Source organism: Cherax quadricarinatus, chromosome 39 (assembly GCF_038502225.1).
Source record: "Cherax quadricarinatus isolate ZL_2023a chromosome 39, ASM3850222v1, whole genome shotgun sequence".
NCBI classification, from domain to species: Eukaryota; Metazoa; Arthropoda; class Malacostraca; order Decapoda; family Parastacidae; genus Cherax; species Cherax quadricarinatus.
The window spans coordinates 7,253,961-7,272,661 of record NC_091330.1 but is presented as its reverse complement, the minus strand read 5'-3'; the positions used below and the strand labels follow the sequence as shown (position 1 = coordinate 7,272,661).

General features: G+C 39.5%; 1 protein-coding gene across 1 annotated transcript in view; it reads right to left on the bottom strand.

The window, feature by feature from the left end:
- Nucleotides 1-3,878: 3,878 nt before the first annotated feature.
- LOC128696418 (organic cation transporter-like protein) overlaps nucleotides 3,879-18,701 on the bottom strand; it is a 38,739-nt gene continuing 23,916 nt past the window's right edge. Inside the window, exons 7-11 of the mRNA XM_070092321.1 lie at nucleotides 17,576-17,709; nucleotides 16,839-17,050; nucleotides 13,138-13,319; nucleotides 6,306-6,481; nucleotides 3,879-5,840 (exon numbers count right to left, since the gene is read on the bottom strand). Coding sequence (XP_069948422.1) covers nucleotides 5,681-5,840; nucleotides 6,306-6,481; nucleotides 13,138-13,319; nucleotides 16,839-17,050; nucleotides 17,576-17,709 — 864 coding nt within the window. The 3' untranslated portion in view covers nucleotides 3,879-5,680. The remainder of the gene's footprint in view (nucleotides 5,841-6,305; nucleotides 6,482-13,137; nucleotides 13,320-16,838; nucleotides 17,051-17,575; nucleotides 17,710-18,701) is intronic.

Below are 18,701 nucleotides of genomic sequence, written 5' to 3'. Positions count from 1 at the left end.
CGGAAAATGATCGCTGTCATGTAAGTCTGGTAGAACAGACCAGGTGAAGTCTAGTGCAGTGGAGGAAGAGCAGACTGATAGATCGATGCAAGAGAGAGTATGAGTACGAGGATCAAAATGGGTGGGAGTACCCGTATTTAAAACATGGAGGGGGTGAGAGGCAAGAAAAGCCTCCAACTGAATGCCACGTGAGTCACAATGAGACCCCCCCCAGAGGAAATGGTGGGCATTAAAATCACCAAGTAACAGAAGTGGTGGTGGTAAGGATGAAACAAGAAAGGCAAAGTCTGGGATAGAAAATGCTCGAGAAGGAGAGAGATATAAAGAACATATTGTAAACCACTTATTCAAGTGGATACGGGCTGCAGTGTAATGCAGCGATGTATGGACAAATAGTTGACAGTACGGAATATCATTGCGTAGAAGAAGGGCACTTTCATTAAAGGTCCCATCTGAGAAAGGATCCGAAGAATACAATAAATTATAGCCTGAGATAGGTTGGAAAACAGCCGAGTTTAATTTTGGTTCTTGTAAGCAAGCACCAACAGGGGAAAACCTGGAAAGCAACATCTGAAGCTCACCCCGATTACCCCTGAGGCCGCGGATATTCCACTGTAAATAGGCCATGATTGGCGATGAAGAAAATATCAGGAATCTGTAGGTAAAGGCACCTACGGACTAGAGGGGTTAGAAAAGTCAACGTGTGGTGGCATTGGAAGATGTTCAAGTAGCGAAGGAACGGAGCGTTGCGAAGAATGGGGTTGTGAAGATGGAGGAGAGGGAAGAGAAGGAACAGGAAGTGAATCAGTGTCCATTGAAGGTTTAGTCTCTGCAATATATTCTGAAATGGCTTCAAGTGTTTCTGAATTCAAAGATGTATGGGAGACCATATTGGAGATAGGAGGAGGAGGGTGAGTAAAGATTGGGACAGTAATGGACTGTACCAAAGTAGAGGGGGAGGGAAAAGTGTAAGGGACTGGAGATGAAGTGTGGGGGGGGACAGAAGAGGCAGAAACCTGGGAGGTGACAGAAGAGGGAGAAACTTGGGAGGGGACGGGGGTGGAAGGCATAGTACGAGGAGGAGGGTGAATCTCCACACTTGTAATAGAGCCAGAGAGAGGGGAAGAACTAGGTACAGAGACTGGAAAGGTAAAGTGTGGAGGCGGAAGAAGGGAAGGAAGGGGCAAAGAAGATTTGAGCAATGTGGATTTTTTGGACTTCTGAGTAGAGGGGCGATTGGTATTAGGTGTCGTACGAGGTCTTGTCGATACTGGGGCTTGTGAGGAAGGACGCGAAGATGTGAGAACAGACTGAGTTGTAGTCGGGACGTCAGAGCCAAGGACAGCAAAAGGATTAGATGCCGTAGTGGCTATGGGAGGGGTAACAACAGAGGAGGCTGCAGAAGATGGGACCCCAGAAGTGGGGGGACGTTTGGAAACACGAGAATAAGAAACACGGGGTAGTCTCCCTTGGAGGCGGAGATGAGTAACTGCCATAGCATAAGGGAGACCTTCTGCCTCTTTGAGGCAACGGATTTCACGTTCATTTAAGTAGACCTGGCAACGGCGGGAGTACGAAGGGTGAGCTTCATTACAATTAAGGCAAGATGGAGGTTGACTGCAAGATGTATTAGAATGGTTGTCGGCACCACAGACTGGGCATTCGGCCATAGATCTGCAATATTTCGCTGGGTGACCAAAACGCCAGCAATTTCTACATTGTTGCGGTGTAGGTATCACCTTTCGAACTTGTAACCGATGTCCCGCGACATATACAGAGGACGGGAGTTCTCGGCTGTCAAAAGTTAAACGAGCCACATTGCAAGGGTAACGTCTCCGCCCCCGGGCAGGAAGGACATAAGTGTCTACTTTGAGGATTGGGAGATCCTGGAGTTCCAGCTGTTCAAAAATGTCATTGCCACATGACTGGAAATTCTGTTGGACTATCGTATGGGGCAGAATGACAGTACCACTACAAGAATTGAGAGAAAGATGTTTTTCAATAGTGATAGGAGTAGTATCGATATTCGAAAGGAGAGAAAGATCATGAGCTTGGGTAGCATTCTGGACAGTGACGATGCGCGTACCGCTCTTGAGAGCGTGAAATGAAATATCTCTGCCAACATGACGCAGGAGCGCTTTGGCAATACTATGGTCAGAAAGGTAGGCAGAAGAAGAAGTTGGTCTTAAAGTAAAGAATTTAGTCCATTGTGTGGTCCGAAACTGAGCGTGGAGAGGGAGTGCTTGACGTGTCGGTCGTTTCCGAGTAGAATGGGAAGGTAACGACGGAGCATCATCAGGAGATTGACGTTGGCGTTTAGGAGTAGGACCGGAGTTGGTCCGGCATGAAATGGGTGGGCGATTCGAAAATTGCCGTACCGTAGAGGGAGAAGCCGGAAGCATAGTCAAAGGAGAGCGGAGTTCAGACAAATCGAAGGAGTCAGTCGAAGCCCCGGTACCTGAAGCGGGTGAGGAAACAGCACCAGCAAGAGGTACAGGGGCATCAGGAGTGTCCGAAGAGTGGTCTAAACACAAGGCAGGGTCAGAATGGGGTGCGGTATCAAGAAGGGGCCCGGGGGTAGTGGTTTCATGGACTAGGGCTGCCATGGTTAGGTTACTCCTTTGCTTTTTGTTTTTAAGAAAAAAAAAGAAAGAAGAAAAGAAAATAAAAACAAAAAAAAAGAATAAAAAAAGGGGGGAGCGGGGAGGAATAGTTCCCAGGAGGAATGAAAGGGCCGGAAATCTCCCTCCGCGCCCAAGAGGACTCGACACCGCTAGTAGCGCAGATGCAGCATGGAACCCGTGCCATACCCTACCCTTCATGCCAGTAAACCAGCAATCCGGGATAGCAACCTCACATCTGCCGAGCTACCTCGGTGGACAAAAGAGAGGGCGGCCGGATATCCGCCACAAAGCATACCTCCTTCAGCCACCACCCCCGGAATCCGAAAGGTGGCTTCCAGAGATACACCCGTCGCCCAAAAGACACCCAAAGCTACTCCGGGATACCGGAGAGGGATCGGGACATCCCTAGGCAATCCAGATTCCACGGCAAACTACGCCACCGCCAGGAAACCTCAACGGAATGGGATCGACCCCGGTGTCCTTTCCCCTACCTAGGAACTAGCGCGCCTGTGGGAGAAATCACGAAGGCTAAAAAGAGGAAGGGCAAAAGGGAGGGGTGAGGAGGAGGAGGAGGAATGGAAAAAGGGGAGGATGGGGAGGATGGGATAGGGGAGGGGAGAATGGGGGGTAATTAGGTTCGGTCTGAGGAAGAAGACCGACAGGGCTAATTCCTCAGACCAAGAGCCTCTTCACCACGCCAAGGAGCCCCCCTTGAAGAGGTTGGTCGACAGGAATATAATTGAATCTTGTTTCATAAAAAGCAGTTTTGACAATAATATGAATATTTCCTTTGGTTTATATAAATTAGATTCATTCATAATTAATAGAATTTGGGAAGAATTTAATAATACACTGGACAAATAATTTTTAAATTTTCTTGGGTAGAATAGTTTGTGGGTAAGTTGTGCAAAGGACCTATCGAAGTTGGGTCGGCGCGCGTCAGGTGTTTAACCGTTGTGGGATCTGATAGTGAGGTGCTGGCCAGACCCCTTATATAGCTTCCTTGGATGCTTTACTTTCATAGTTCCTTGATAATGTGAGTAGTCACGAAAGCGCTTGGAATTTCTCTATTCTTTCAGAGTGGTTGTTTTGCATATTCTAAAATCACCTGTTTACTGTGATCTTATTGCATATATATATATATATATATACATATATATATATATACATGTATATACATACATGTATATATATACATATATATATTTGTAGATAAATGGTTCAGAGAACCGACATGTTGATAAATTAGACACATTTGCAACTCTTGGGTATCTTTATTGAGGAAACGTTTCGCCACACAGTGGCTTCATCAGTCCATACGTAGGAGAAACTTGAAGAACAGGAGGAGAATGAGGTAATCAGTCCCTCAACCTTGAGTCGATGTGTTCAGTCGATTGGATTCAATCGATTGGGTTTAACCCTAATTACAAACAAGCAGCGAAACTATAATAATAACATATAATAAGACTATATGAATTTTTTTAAGTACATATTTTGAGCTATCAATAAAGACACTCAGCTAACTATAATTTTTAAAGAGGTGGACCAGTAAGCCAGTGGAAGGCCTCGGTTAGATGACCAAAAGCTCCATCTCTCATCATATGACTAGGGCCCGAGTCCGGAAACACTTGTCCTGTTTCCTGACACACATTACACCTGTCTAGGCTAATTCAACCTCCTTATTATGTCAAGCTAATCAAAGGACCAGCAGTGGTAGGGGAAAAAAACATCATAATTGACTCACAAGGTTTCAAACTCAAAGCGCTAAGCCCACAGGGGTCCTACAGCAATTGAAAAAAAGGGTGGTAATCAGGTTTGATCCAAGGAAAGGAAAGTAGCCCCAATTACTTGGATTAATAGTACACATCAAGGTAATCCCCCATCCCTTCTGAACAGTGGTGGTAGTCATTATTATAATAACCCGGAGAAGCGTTAAACTCGTATGAGTCATACGGCGCATGGGGAATGGAAGTAGTCAACTATGGTGATATAACGGGTTTTAATACCCGTGGTGCTAGTTAGAATGATACAAATCTATCTGCTCGGCGTTATTGCACTCAATGTTGACATTAGGAAGGGATTTTGCTACTACCAATTAGTAAGTTTAGCATCTTTATTATGCATCCCATACTCATGGTGTGGGCAGTAGTCAAAGGATTACAGAGGCACAAGTTGACAGCTGAACAAGTTACAAAGGTAATGAACTATTCACATAGTTATATCTGGTCACACTCGTCGAGTTATTTATGCAAACATTAAATAGGTCACACACACACACACACGCACGCACACACGCAGGAGCTGTGGGTCGACCCTTGCAACCACAATTAGGCGAGTACAATTACGTGGTAATACTCTTATTTACAGTGAGCAAAGTCAGGGCATTTTTTCCAGAAAGGTTTGTAATATACCATTGTGGATAAAATCCTCTGCAATTTCTTGAACATTTATGAGTGAGTTGTCTCTGAATTCATTAATTTGATCGCATTCCAGTACGTAATGACGCAAGGTGTAACAATCGTCCATCAGGCAAAGTTTACATTTCGTTTGATCTATATCTGGTGATGATGATTTAACCTCCCAAAAATACTTGTATCCCAGCCGGAACCAGGCAGTAGTAACATCCAAGTCTGCTTATTTGGATGCACCACAGACATGTGGCTCCTCCTGCATGATAGAATAATGATAGATGGACTGACTGGTGTCACTCTCCCTCAGTCTAAAGTCAATAAAGTCCAGTTGAAGTTCTTTTCGTATTATTGTTCTCAAACTGCTAACTGACAGCCCAAAATTGTACTCAACGCCTTCTCTGAAGGCATATAACTTAACCAGTTCATCAGTTCTATCTTGAACCTATAGACCAATGTCAGATGGAAACCACAGAATGTGCACTTCGACTCCACTGTCTACAGTCCTACCATACCTGTGTCTGGCTTCTGATAAAAGCATGCCACAGTTTATACATAAGGAGTTGAGACTACCAGTGGTGCTATAACCACAGCGATTCGTACTGCCTGGCTTATGGTAACAGTCACCTCACATGGCTAGTGGTGGTGTTATTCAACCACAGGAATGCAGAGGACTTCCCTGCGGTGCCTGATGAGGGAGGATCTATAGGTTTCACCTCGGAGGGACGCCCTCAGCTGTGGTCGGTGTCTGATAAACGACGGCTGCTGGCCAAATTCTCCCAGTGCCAGAGGCTGGCTCGACTGGGCACTGTGGAAAAACCACAAGTTTTCAGTGACAGTTCAAAACCCATTAAATAAAGGATTCTAAATCTATAATAGTGATTTCATTATGAAGAATATAATTTGGTTTGTATTTTGTTATGTTACAATATGGCGAAACGTGACTCTTGCCAATGAAGTGTAAGGCGCTGAATAAATATGAAATAATGGAGAAAACTATGAGTAAAAATAAAATGAGAATATATATGGTTAGCTTTTTATAATTAATCTAAAAATGGAAACATCAGAAATGGTCAGGATAAGGCAATAATTCTCACGATCAACAAAGTATCGAATTTTGTGCAAAGTAATACTGATACAACTAATTAAATCTAATTAGACAGAAAATGAATCAAGGGGTTAATATAAAACTGTAATTGCTGGCAACGCCCAAAATTAATATAGCAGAAACCATAGATTTCTACTCCTCTGTCTTCCCCTCCTATACACTTACTCTTTAGTTATACAGGGGAAGTAGAAGAAGGCTTGCTCCTTGCCGAAGTTCTCCCCGTCAGCCAGCGTTTGGGGCAGGTCCCTGTGTAAAGTCTCTGGCAATATGAGTGCTACGAACCCCCCGATCACTGATGCCACCCCAAGCACTACTAGTGGCACCAATGGGCTCAGTGTTCCCTGAGGAAGATCACGGACAGAGAACTTTATGAGATAAACCCTCCCACACCCATCTATAATACTTATTGAGGTTGAACAAAATAACTCTATACCATTTCTAGATATTTTAACTGTCAGAAAAACATTAATTCCACACTATAGTTGAATGTGTGTGTGTGTGTGTACCTCTCCAGGTATACACACACACACATCATGTAATTGTTTTACATGATGGTAGGATTGCTGGTGTCCTTTTTTTCTGTCTCATAAACATGCAAGATTTCAGGTATGTCTTGCTACTTCTACTTAAACTTAGGTAACACTACACATACATGTACAAGCATATATATGTATGTATATATACACATCCCTCTGGGTTTTCTTCTATTTTCTTTCTAGTTCTTGTTGTTGTTTATTTCCTCTTATCTCCATGGGGAAGTGGAACAGAATTCTTCCTCCGTAAGCCATGCGTGTTGTAAGAGGCGACTAAAATGCCAGGAGCAAGGGGCTAGTAACCCCTTCTCCCGTATAAATTACTAAATTTAAAAAGAGAAACTTTCGTTTTTCTTTTTGGGCCACCCTGCCTTGGTGGGATACGGCCGGTTTGTTGAAAAAAAAAAAAAAAAAATATATATATGTATATATATATATATATATATGTATATATATATATATATATATATATACATTTTTTTTTCTTCCCACAAGTCGGCCGTCTCCCACCGAGGCAGGGTGACCCAAAAAAGAAAGAAAATCCCCAAAAAGAAAATACTTTCATCATCATTCAACACTTTCACCACACTCACACATTATCACTGTTTTTTGCAGATGTGCTCAGAATACAACAGTTTAGAAGCATACACATATAAAGATACACAACATATCCCTCCAAACTGCCAATATCCCAAACCCCTCCTTTAAAGTGCAGGCATTGTACTTCCCATTTCCAGGACTCAAGTCCGACTATATGAAAATAACCGGTTTCCCTGAATCCCTTCACTAAATATTACCCTGCTCACACTCCAACAGATCGTCAGGTCCCAAGTACCATTCGTCTCCATTCACTCCTATCTAACACGCTCACGCATGCTTGCTGGAAGTCCAAGCCCCTTGCCCACAAAACCTCCTTTACCCCCTCTCTCCAACCCTTTCGAGGACGACCCCTACTCCGCCTTCCTTCCCCTATAGATTTATATGCTTTCCATGTCATTCTACTTTGATCCATTCTCTCTAAATGACCAAACCACCTCAACAACCCCTCTTCTGCCCTCTGACTAATACTTTTATTAACTCCACACCTTTTCCTAATTTCCACACTCCGAATTTTCTGCATAATATTTACACCACACATTGCCCTTAAACAGGACATCTCCACTGCCTCCAACCGTCTCCTCGCTGCTGCATTTACCACCCAAGCTTCACACCCATATAAGAGTGTTGGTACTACTATACTTTCATACATTCCCTTCTTTGCCTCCATAGATAACGTTTTTTCACTCCACATGTACCTCAACGCACCACTCACCTTTTTTCCTTCATCAATTCTATGATTAACCTCATCCTTCATAAATCCATCCGCCGACACATCAACTCCCAGGTATCTGAAAACATTCACTTCTTCCATACTCCTCCTCCCCAATTTGATATCCAATTTTTCTTTATCTAAATCATTTGATACCCTCATCACCTTACTCTTTTCTATGTTCACTTTCAACTTTCTACCTTTACACACATTCCCAAACTCATCCACTAACCTTTGCAATTTTTCTTTAGAATCTCCCATAAGCACAGTATCATCAGCAAAAAGTAACTGTGTCAATTCCCATTTTGAATTTGATTCCCCAAAATTTAATCCCACCCCTCTCCTGAACACCCTAGCATTTACTTCCTTTACAACCCCATCTATAAATATATTAAACAACCATGGTGACATTACACATCCCTGTCTAAGACCTACTTTTACCGGGAAGTAGTCTCCCTCTCTTCTACACACCCTAACCTGAGCCTCACTATCCTCATAAAAACTCTTTACAGCATTTAATAACTTACCACCTATTCCATATTCTTGCAACATCTGCCACATTGCTCCTCTATCCACTCTATCATATGCCTTTTCTAAATCCATAAATGCACTGAAAACTTCCCTACCTTTATCTAAATACTGTTCACATATATGCTTCAATGTAAACACTTGATCTACACATCCCCTACCCACTTTGAAACCTCCTTGCTCATCCGCAATCCTACATTCTGTCTTACCTCTAATTCTTTCAATTATAACCCTACCGTACACTTTTCCTGGTATACTCAGTAAACTTATTCCTCTATAATTTTTAGTCTCTTTTGTCCCCTTTCCCTTTATATAAAGGGACTATACATGCTCTCCGCCAATCCCTAGGTACCTTCCCCTCTTTCATACATTTATTAAACAAAAGTACCAACCACTCCAACACTATATCCCCCCCTGCTTTTAACATTTCTGTCATGATCCCATCAGTTCCAGCTGCTTTACCCCCATTCATTCTACGTATTGCCTCACGTACCTCCCCCACACTTACATTCTGCTCTTCTTCACTCCTAAAAGATGGTATACCTCCCTGACCAGTGCATGAAATTGCTGCCTCTCTTTCTTCCTTAACATTTAAAAGTTCCTCAAAATATTCTCGCCATCTACCTAAAACCTCCATCTCCCCATCTACTACTCCCCTACTCTGTTTTTAACTGACAAATCCATACTTTCCCTAGGCTTTCTTAACTTGTTTAACTCACTCCAAAATTTTTTCTTATTTTCATTAAAATTTCTTGACAGTGCCTCTCCCACTCTATCATCTGCTCTCCTTTTGCACTCTCTCACCACTCTCTTTACCTTTCTTTTACTCGCCATATACTCTGCTCTTCTTATAACACTTCTGCTTTGTAAAAACCTCTCATATGCTACCTTTTTCTCTTTTATCACACTCTTTACTTCATCATTCCACCATATATATATATATATATATATATATATATATATATATATATATATATATATATATATATATATATATATATATATATATATATATATATATATAATGGGGTCCACCTCTGGTGTAAATTGTGGGACCCATAGCCTCGGAGAAGTGGATTAAAAAAGGCTTCAAGGAAAAATATTTGGATTTCTTCCTGAAGCCGTTTGAATATTCCACTTCCCCTACCACCCCATCTTTTGAAATATATTTTTTTTTTTACTATTAGGAATATTTTATTACATAATATGGTACAGAAGATTTATATATATATATATATATATATATATATATATATATATATATATATATATATATATATATATATATATATATATATATATATATACATATATATATATATATATATATATATATATATATATATATATATGTATATATATATATATATGTATATATATATATATATATATATATATATATATATATATATATATATATATAATATATAATATATAATATAATATAATATATATATGTATATATATATATATATATATATATATATATATATATATATATATATATATATATATATATAAAGGGAAAGTGTACAAAAGAGACTGTAAAAATTATAGAGGAATAAGTTTACTGAGTATACCAGGAAAAGTGTACGGTAGGGTTATAATTGAAAGAATTAGAGGTAAGACAGAATGTAGGATTGCGGATGAGCAAGGAGGTTTCAGAGTGGGTAGGGGATGTGTAGATCAAGTGTTTACATTGAAGCATATATGTGAACTATATTTAGATAAAGGTAGGGAAGTTTTTATTGCATTTATGGATTTAGAAAAGGCATATGATAGAGTGGATAGAGGAGCAATGTGGCAGATGTTGCAAGTATATGGAATAGGTGGTAAGTTATTAAATGCTGTAAAGAGTTTTTATGAGGATAGTGAGGCTCAGGTTAGGGTGTGTAGAAGAGAGGGAGACTACTTCCCGGTAAAAGTAGGTCTTAGACAGGGATGTGTAATGTCACCATGGTTGTTTAATATATTTATAGATGGGGTTGTAAAGGAAGTAAATGCTAGGGTGTTCGGGAGAGGGGTGGGATTAAATTTTGGGGAATCAAATTCAAAATGGGAATTGACACAGTTACTTTTTGCTGATGATACTGTGCTTATGGGAGATTCTAAAGAAAAATTGCAAAGGTTAGTGGATGAGTTTGGGAATGTGTGTAAAGGTAGATAGCTGAAAGTGAACATAGAAAAGAGTAAGGTGATGAGGGTGTCAAATGATTTAGATAAAGAAAAATTGGATATCAAATTGGGGAGGAGGAGTATGGAAGAAGTCAATGTTTTCAGATACTTGGGAGTTGACGTGTCGGCGGATGGATTTATGAAGGATGAGGTTAATCATAGAACTGATGAGGGAAAAATGGTGAGTGGTGCGTTGAGGTATATGTGGAGTCAAAAAACGTTATCTATGGAGGCAAAGAAGGGAAAGTATGAAAGTATAGTAGTACCAACACTCTTATATGGGTGTGAAGCTTGGGTGGTAAATGCAGCAGCGAGGAGACGGTTGGAGGCAGTGGAGATGTCCTGTTTAAGGGCAATGTGTGATGTAAATATTATGCAGAAAATTCGGAGTGTGGAAATTAGGAAAAGGTGTGGAGTTAATAAAAGTATTAGTCAGAGGGCAGAAGAGGGGTTGTTGAGGTGGTTTGGTCATTTAGAGAGAATGGATCAAAGTAGAATGACATGGAAAGCATATAAATCTATAGGGGAAGGAAGGCGGGGTAGGGGTCGTCCTCGAAAGGGTTGAAGAGAGGGGGTAAAGGAGGTTTTGTGGGCAATGGGCTTGGACTTCCAGCAAGCGTGCGTGAGCGTGTTAGATAGGAGTGAATGGAGACGAATGGTACTTGGGACCTGACGATCTGTTGGAGTGTGAGCAGGGTAATATTTAGTGAAGGGATTCAGGGAAACCGGTTATTTTCATATAGTCGGACTTGAGTCCTGGAAATGGGAAGTACAATGCCTGCACTTTAAAGGAGGGGTTTGGGATATTGGCAGTTTGGAGGGATATGTTGTGTATCTTTATATGTGTATGCTTCTAAACTGTTGTATTCTGGGCACCTCTGCAAAAACAGTGATAATGTGCGAGTGTGGTGAAAGTGTTGAATGATGATGAAAGTATTTTCTTTTTGGGGATTTTCTTTCTTTTTTTTGGGTCACCCTGCCTCGGTGGGAGACGGCCGACTTGTTGAAAAAAAAAATACATATATTATATATATATACATATATATATATATATATATATACCTATATATATATATATATATATATATATATATATATATATATATATATATATATATATATATATATAGACATATATATATATACATATATATATACATATATATATATATATCTATAGCCGGACTTGAGTCCTGGAGGTGGGAAGTACGATGCCTGCACTTTCAAGGAGAGGTTTGAGATACTTGCTGTTTGGAGTGACAGCTAAACTGTCATATCTGGGCACCTCTACAAGGGCAGTGATTGTGTGTGAATGGTGGTGAGTGTTTCTTTTCTTGGTCACTCTGCCTCAAAATTTATGAAATAGCTAATGATCTAAAATACTTATGAAACTTAATTGATAAGTCCTTTAAAATTACCAGAAATACTTTTTTACAATTCAAAAAGGGACAATCACCTTATTCAACTAAAAATATGTTGGTTCTCCCTTATCATGAAAACTTAGTAGATATACCTTCTTTTCTTAACACTTTTAATATCAAAGTTGTATTTAAAAATCTTGATACAGTAAAAAAAATTAATAAAAGAATCCCCCAAAATGCTGACCGGTGTATATATGATTCCTTGTAAAATTTGCGATGAAGTTTATCACGTTCAAATGGGTAAAAGTCTTGAACTAAGATTAAAACAACATAAATATAACATTAGAACTGGACAAGATTCTAATGCCGTTTATTCATGAGAGATTTTAACCATCCAATTTATTTTCAAAATGCTGAGAAAGTTGTATCAAGCAAGTCCATGGTCGACAGGAATATAATAGAATCATGTTTCATAAAAAAGCAACTTTGAAAGTAATATGAATATTTCTTTTGGTTTATATAAATTGGATTCATTTATAATTAATAAAATTTGGGAAGAATTTAATGATACATTAGAGAAGTAAAAAAACTTAATGGTTGGGTAGAGTATCAGTTGAGTTTCAGAGTCGGGTGTTGTGGCGCGACTGAGAGGTGCAGTCTTGCTCTTATATGCCTTCCTGTTGATGTTTTTTTTCTAGTTCCATGATAATGTGAGAAGTCACGAAAGCGCTTGGAATTTCGCATTTCTTTCACAGTGGCTGTTCTTCATATTGTGATATTGCCTGTTTACTGTGATTTTATTGTATATATATATATATATATATATATATATATATATATATATATATATATATATATATATATATATATATATATATATATATATATATATATATGCAATAAGATCACAGTAAACAGGTGATTTCAAAATATGCAAAACAACCACTCTGAAAGAATAGAGAAATTCCAAGCGCTTTCGTGACTACTCACATTATCAAGGAACTATGAAAGTAAAGCATCCAAGGAAGCTATATAAGGGGTCCGGCCAGCACCTCACTGTGTGTGTGTGTGTGTGTGTTGTCATCACCAACCAGATAAACTATGACGGGGGAGAAGAGAGCAGACAAGTATCCGGCTATATGAACCCCTGCAACTCCCTGTGCGCGCACCACCGTCGGCAGGAGCTCAGCTACATACTGCAGTCCAATGTTGTAAGTGATGTTGACCAGCAGACGCCCCATCATTGCCAGCACTGCCACCATCACACCTTTTTCTGTAAGTGTGTGTATATATATATATATATATATATTTTTTTTTTATTTTTTTTTTTATTATCACACCGGCCGATTCCCACCAAGGCAGGGTGGCCCGAAAAAGAAAAACTTTCACCATCATTCACTCCATCACTGTCTTGCCAGAAGGGTGCTTTACACTACAGTTTTTAAACTGCAACATTAACACCCCTCCTTCAGAGTGCAGGCACTGTACTTCCCATCTCCAGGACTCAAGTCCGGCCTGCCGGTTTCCCTGAATCCCTTCATAAATGTTACTTTGCTCACACTCCAACAGCACGTCAAGTATTAAAAACCATTTGTCTCCATTCACTCCTATCAAACACGCTCACACATGCCTGCTGGAAGTCCAAGCCCCTCGCACACAAAACCTCCTTTACCCCCTCCCTCCAACCCTTCCTAGGCCGACCCCTACCCCGCCTTCCTTCCACTACAGACTGATACACTCTTGAAGTCATTCTGTTTCGCTCCATTCTCTCTACATGTCCGAACCACCTCAACAACCCTTCCTCAGCCCTCTGGACAACAGTTTTGGTAATCCCGCACCTCCTCCTAACTTCCAAACTACGAATTCTCTGCATTATATTCACACCACACATTGCCCTCAGACATGACATCTCCACTGCCTCCAGCCTTCTCCTCGCTGCAACATTCATCACCCACGCTTCACACCCATATAAGAGCGTTGGTAAAACTATACTCTCATACATTCCCCTCTTTGCCTCCAAGGACAAATTGTTAGGTAAGACACATATGCAACAGTTAGGTATCTTTATTTTGAAACGTTTCGCCTACACAGTAGGCTTCTTCAGTCGAGTACAGAAAAGTTGATAGAAGCAGAAGATACTTGAAGACGATGTAATCAGTCCATCACCCTTAAAGTTTTGAGGTGGTCAGTCCCTCAGACTGAGGGACTGACCACCTCAAAACTTTAAGGGTGATGGACTGATTACATCGTCTTCAAGTATCTTCTGCTTCTATCAACTTTTCTGTACTCGACTGAAGAAGCCTACTGTGTAGGCGAAACGTTTCAAAATAAAGATACCTAACTGTTGCATATGTGTCTTACCTAACAACCTGTCGGTATTTTATACCATTTTTATGTTCACTCCAAGGACAAAGTTCTTTGTCTCCACAGTCTCCTAAGTGCACCACTCACTCTTTTTCCCTCATCAATTCTATGATTCACCTCATCTTTCATAGACCCATCCGCTGACACGTCCACTCCCAAATATCTGAATATGTTCACCTCCTCCATACTCTCTCCCTCCAATCTGATATTCAATCTTTCATCACCTAATCTTTTTGTTATCCTCATAACCTTACTCTTTCCTGTATTCACCTTTAATTTTCTTCTTTTGCACACCCTACCAAATTCATCCACCAATCTCTGCAACTTCTCTTCAGAATCTCCCAAGAGCACAGTGTCATCAGCAAAGAGCAGCTGTGACAACTCCCACTTTGTGTGTGATTCTTTATCTTTTAACTCCACGCCTCTTGCCAAGACCCTCGCATTTACTTCTCTTACAACCCCATCTATAAATATATTAAACAACCACGGTGACATCACACATCCTTGTCTAAGGCCTACTTTTACTGGGAAAAAATTTCCCTCTTTCCTACATACTCTAACTTGAGCCTCACTATCCTCGTAAAAACTCTTCACTGCTTTCAGTAACCTACCTCCTACACCATACACTTGCAACATCTGCCACATTGCCCCCCTATCCACCCTGTCATACGCCTTTTCCAAATCCATAAATGCCACAAAGACCTCTTTAGCCTTATCTAAATACTGTTCACTTATATGTTTCACTGTAAACACCTGGTCCACACACCCCCTACCTTTCCTAAAGCCTCCTTGTTCATCTGCTATCCTATTCTCCGTCTTACTCTTAATTCTTTCAATTATAACTCTACCATACACTTTACCAGGTACACTCAACAGACTTATCCCCCTATAATTTTTGCACTCTCTTTTATCCCCTTTGCCTTTATATATATATATATATATATATATATATATATATATATATATATATATATATATATATATATATATATATATATATATACGCCGTGCCTAATGGGTAAAACTGGTCAATTAGCAAGAACTCATTTAAAATTAAGTCCTTTCTAAAAATTTCTCTTATACGTTTAAAGATATATTTTTTTAATTAACGTTAATGTAAAAAATTCTAATTTTGCACCAAAAGAATCTTAGAAAACTTACCTAACCTTATTATAACAAACGCAATTTATTTTAGCCTAATCCTACTAAATATATTTTAAATACTTTTACAGTAATTTAATACTAAACAAACACAATGAAATATATTTTTTTCGTTAGGTTTAGAATGATTTTTGCGAAATTATTGCATACACAAATTTTCGCTTGTCCAATATGGCAAGATGAGCGTTGCAATTTAAGCCAAGATCGCAAATTCTGCCTATTCGGCACGATATATATATATATATATATATATATATATATATATATATATATATATATATATATATATATATATATATATATATATATATATATGCAATAAGATCACAGTAAACAGGTGATTTCAGAATATGCAAAACAACCACTCTGAAAGAATGGAGAAATTCCAAGCGCTTTCGTGACTACTCACATTATCAAGGAACTATGATAGTTCCTTGATAATGTGAGTAGTCACGAAAGCGCTTGGAATTCCTCTATTCTTTTAAAGTGGTTGTTTTTTGTATATATATATATATATATATATATATATATATATATATATATATATATATATATATATATATATATATATATATATATATATATATATATATATATATATATATATATATATATATATATATATATATATATATATATATATATACTATAAAGAATATCTGTTTATGGTGTCTCACCTTGAGTTTTTTTGCTTATGTGTACTTACCAAATTGTGTTGGGAGAGGTGGAGTCTCACCTGGCCCCGGCTCATAAACTACAGTCACCGGCATTACTGACTCTTGGTCTCATGGGCCTATCATACCTACTCTGGAAATGGAGTTTGCCCTTAGCACTTTATCATCTAGATCATTCCACTTACCTTCTGTCCTGACACTGATAAAAAGTATTTTTTTTAACATCCCCGTAGCTCATCTACTTCAGAATCCATCTATGACCCATTGCCAAAATGCCTCGTATTTAAAAAAAAACTATGTCACTATCTGGTCTATCAAATCCTCTAAATACCTTGTATGTCATGATCATGTCTTCTCTACACCTTCTCTTTAAGTCATCAGGTTCAATTAATTCAGCCTCTCCTCATTACTACTGCCCTTCGGTCCCAGGGGTAGTCTTGTGCAAACATCTTTTTTTTTTATTTATATATGTCTCCACTAACAGTGGAAACTAACAAACCTCTAGGGAAGTCTATCTTTGGAGACGCCCTTGACTTCCCCGGACGAAACCCTAACCCATGAGATTGCTCTGCCACCCGACGTGCATTCCCTACCTGCAACAGCGATGGTGAGGATGCTAAGGGCACCAGAGAGGACCAAGGTACCGAAAGCGAGCCAGCGCCTGCCCCAGCGGTCTAGGGTGAGGATGAGGAAAATGTCGGCTGGCAGCTCTGTAGCTGAAGCTATGCTGAAGGTGACGAATACATCCAGCGGCAGGTTGGACACGTTGCGGGCGTGCCCATCATACACCAAGCTCAGCAGCATCCTGCAACGGGCACCAAGAATATATTCTAGACTTATTGTAGGTTTATTTAACCTACGAAATTCCAAAAAGGCAATAAATGTTAGTTACTTCCACTGGGGTTCCTCCCCTTCCTCAACTAGGTTGTGACACAAAACAGTAAACTAAATCCCAGGTAGCTATTTACTGCTATGGACATACGTACATACAGATACGTTTAAATAATTTAGATCTTGATCACATTTATTTTCACTGGTACCAAGAGTCGCAAATCAATGTTGCAAAATATACAGTACGAAATACAATACAAAACAGTACAATATTTGGGAAGCCAAAATTGTTTCTATTATAAAATATGTACGCAGAGAATTTGTGAATTATTTACTATCTTATGATAAGAAAATAACGTGTGAACCACTGAATATAACACATTAAAAGTTTATTCAAAACAAAAGAAATCAATTAAAGAAACGCATAATTAAAAAAAGGATAGATGTAAAGAGGAGAGGAACCTGGGTTGATGGGAAGGGACCATGGGGGAAAACTCACCAAAGAACGCAGATGGAGATGGTGGTTCTACGAAGTCTGGGCGTCCTGAAGAGGTCCAGCAGCGAGGCAGAAGTCACTTGATCCATAATGACCTTTTCTCCTTCATTTTGAATTTGGTCGTAATTGCTGCTATCCTAAGGAAAGGGTAGGTAAAGGCCGCAAAAGGGGAAGGAGAGTCCGAAAAAAAAGAGAGGGAAAGGCCGCATGAGGCATAAGGTAGAAGCCGAGAAAAGAGACCACGAAAGCAAGAGAGGAAATAACGATAATATTATAATTAGGATCACAGCATAAATATAACTACTTTTGGTTGATTAGTTGGTTAATAGGGCTCAAAACCCTTCACCTACACGAGGATGCATATAACCTGTTCACCACCAATCAAGATTACGTCCGTAAACATGGATTAAAATAAACTCTCATCTGATATATACTGAGAGATACACACCACTCGGTGTTTACATCCATGGGTGACTTGTGTACATTGTAAAGAAATTTTGTTAGCAAAGTAAAACTTGGTGTATATCGGGAAATTATATTTACAATAAACATTTCCAATACTGACAATATAGCCATTCTTTGGATCAAGAGTATTCTACCATCATCAACGGCCTCCCAATCACTTGAAGGGGTCCCCTTTAATAACCTTCCTTGGGGTGATATAACAAATGTATACTAGACTCACGAAATCGTAATGACGATTGCAAACAAACCATACCCCGGCCGGGATTGAACCCGCGGTCAGAGTCTCAAAACTCCAGCCCGTCGTGTTAGCCACTAGATCAGCTAGCCAGCTAACGCGACGGGCTGGAGTTTTGAGACTCTCTGACCGCGGGTTCAATCCCGGCCGGGGTATGGAAATGTATACTAGAATATGACCCGAATTACTTTTAAACAATGTTTCGAGTGGCAGTACTTGGTAAAAGTCGTCATAATTAAATTTGTGGGCATCTGGATACAAAAATACTACATATGACAGAGACAGGTAATGGAAAAAGACAAAATGCAATCATCTGATAAAAGCGTTTTGGTCCTGGGACCTTGCTCACCCCGAATGTGACCAAAGACCCAGGAAATAAACTTTTCCATTAAACATGTACTAAAGTGATTACATTAAGTGTCTTCCCCT